The sequence below is a fragment of a genome, assembly GCF_019968985.1.
Source record: "MAG: Porospora cf. gigantea B chromosome Unknown PgB_NODE_5523_length_1857_cov_4.71809, whole genome shotgun sequence".
Taxonomy (NCBI): domain Eukaryota; phylum Apicomplexa; class Conoidasida; order Eugregarinorida; family Porosporidae; genus Porospora; species Porospora cf. gigantea B.
The window spans coordinates 1-1,857 of NW_027179098.1; the positions used below are offsets into that span (position 1 = coordinate 1).

The following is a 1,857-nucleotide window of genomic DNA, read 5'->3' on the forward strand; positions in this document are numbered from 1 at the left end:
AGAAGGATCTACACCGTTCCCACGTTCAGCCCTCTTGGTTCCTTGGTAATGGTCCTGAGCCTAAGCGACCTGACCGATGACTAAAGATGAGACTAGCAACAGAGGCCATCACCGCAAGGGAGATGGCGAGAACGTGGAAAAACTTAGCCCGCTCGGCATCAAGTCCGCTCTCCACGTGAATACATTTAATAAGGAAGCCTCCACCGCAGAATCATCATACAAAATTGAATCTATTGAACAACCATTTCCTGTTCCATTTTGCCCAGAATACTTTCCCTAAGAATTGCACGCATGCCCGCCGCCAGAGTCGTCCCGGTGTCGGAGAAACCTGGAACCGCAGCCAAGAGATCAAATATGCGTGCAGCCTCATTCCAGTTTTTCTCCAGCCAGCGGATTTCTCCCGCCAATAACAAAGAAGTACCCCGGAAACAATGCTCGTCCTTAGGGGCATCAAAGCCCGGAGTCTTCGCTGCGTCCTCCAGCAGGCAAAACACTGCGCTGTCAGAGTCACCCATATCCAGAAGGATGCGCCCCCGCAGCAATGCCGCACGTAAAGCTAAAATACGGCCCTTGGGACCGCCGCTCAATGATTGATTTGCGGCGAACTCATCCAGCTCTTTGAGAGCCGCTTGGTTCTGCTTCGCCATATAAAAAAATTCGGCTGCTTTAAGAGAGGATTCAGGAACATGCCCCTTTGCCAACCGTTGTGCCGCCTCTGCATGGGCATGTCCCAATGCATAAAGAGCCGCCAGTTCAGCTGAAATGTCCGATTGGTGCGCACTGCTCCCTGCGACCACATTGTGCTGTTGCAAGGCCTGAGCCGTCTCCAGTGCCGCTGCCGCCAAAAGAGGATCACTATGCAGAAGACGTACACGACTCAACAACTTCCAGGCTGCAGCACTCTCCGGATGTTGCATGGTGCATGAAAGGGTTCTGTCCAAAGCTCCATTCAGATCATCAATCTGCTGGCAACAGTACACGGCTAGAGAGGTCCAGGAGAGGGGTATTTCATGTGCGTCACGATCGGCACGATCAAGCAGGGAGAGTGCTCGATCGAATGATTTAATCCGCACCAGAGCGGATGCGGCCTGAGCCAGAAGAGCTGGTTCTTGTGCGTCTTCAGGTAAAAGATCATAGGCTTGTATCAGAGCTTCCGCAGCGTCGGCTGGTCGGTTTAGGTCCAGCAGCATGATACCGAGGTTCCGCCTGCTTCCTGCGTCATCGGGATAAAGGGAGACCGCCTGCTCATATATATCCAAAGCGGCGTCAGAATCTCCAGACATACTCTTGGCCCAGGCCAGGTGACTAAGTATGCCAAGGGGAGGCTCTTTGCCCTGAGCAAACGGCAGCAACAAGGCCGCTGCCCTGTCCGGATTTCCATTATCCATGAGCTTCCTAGCATCGACCACTGCCGCAAATTGACGTGGAGAAAGTCGCTTGGCCCCACCTGCCTTAACCGGGTACAGCAGTCCTCCTGCCGCTGTCATGAAAATCGCAAGCAGCATGACATGGAACAGACGTACGCAACAGGATCTGTACGGAAAATGGGCAAAAACATGTATACGTATCATGGCTTGTCCAATCTAAATAGGATGGGGATGTCAATGTGTACGGCAACCGATTTCCCGAACCGCTCGGCCGGGGAGAATCGCCATTCCCGGACAGCCTTGAGAGCTGCGGCGTTGAAAACACCGGCTGGCTCGGACTGCTGCACCTCAGCTTTCATAACCCGACCACTTTCATCCACCAGCACTCGCACCAATACCCGCCCCTGAATTCCGCTCCTGCGTGCGGCAGGGGGATAATATGGGTCAAGACGTATAAGGATTTGTGGAGGCCTATCGAAACCCGGACCGT

At 53.6% G+C, this 1,857-nt stretch overlaps 1 protein-coding gene across 1 annotated transcript; it reads right to left on the reverse strand.

Moving 5' to 3' along the window:
• Positions 1-230: 230 nt before the first annotated feature.
• KVP17_003134 (uncharacterized protein) lies at positions 231-1,505 on the reverse strand (the record flags this gene model as incomplete). Its single annotated transcript, XM_068520099.1, has 1 exon — positions 231-1,505. One exon carries the CDS (start codon positions 1,503-1,505, stop codon positions 231-233), a length of 1,275 nt encoding a protein of 424 aa, XP_068373272.1.
• Positions 1,506-1,857: the final 352 nt, after the last annotated feature.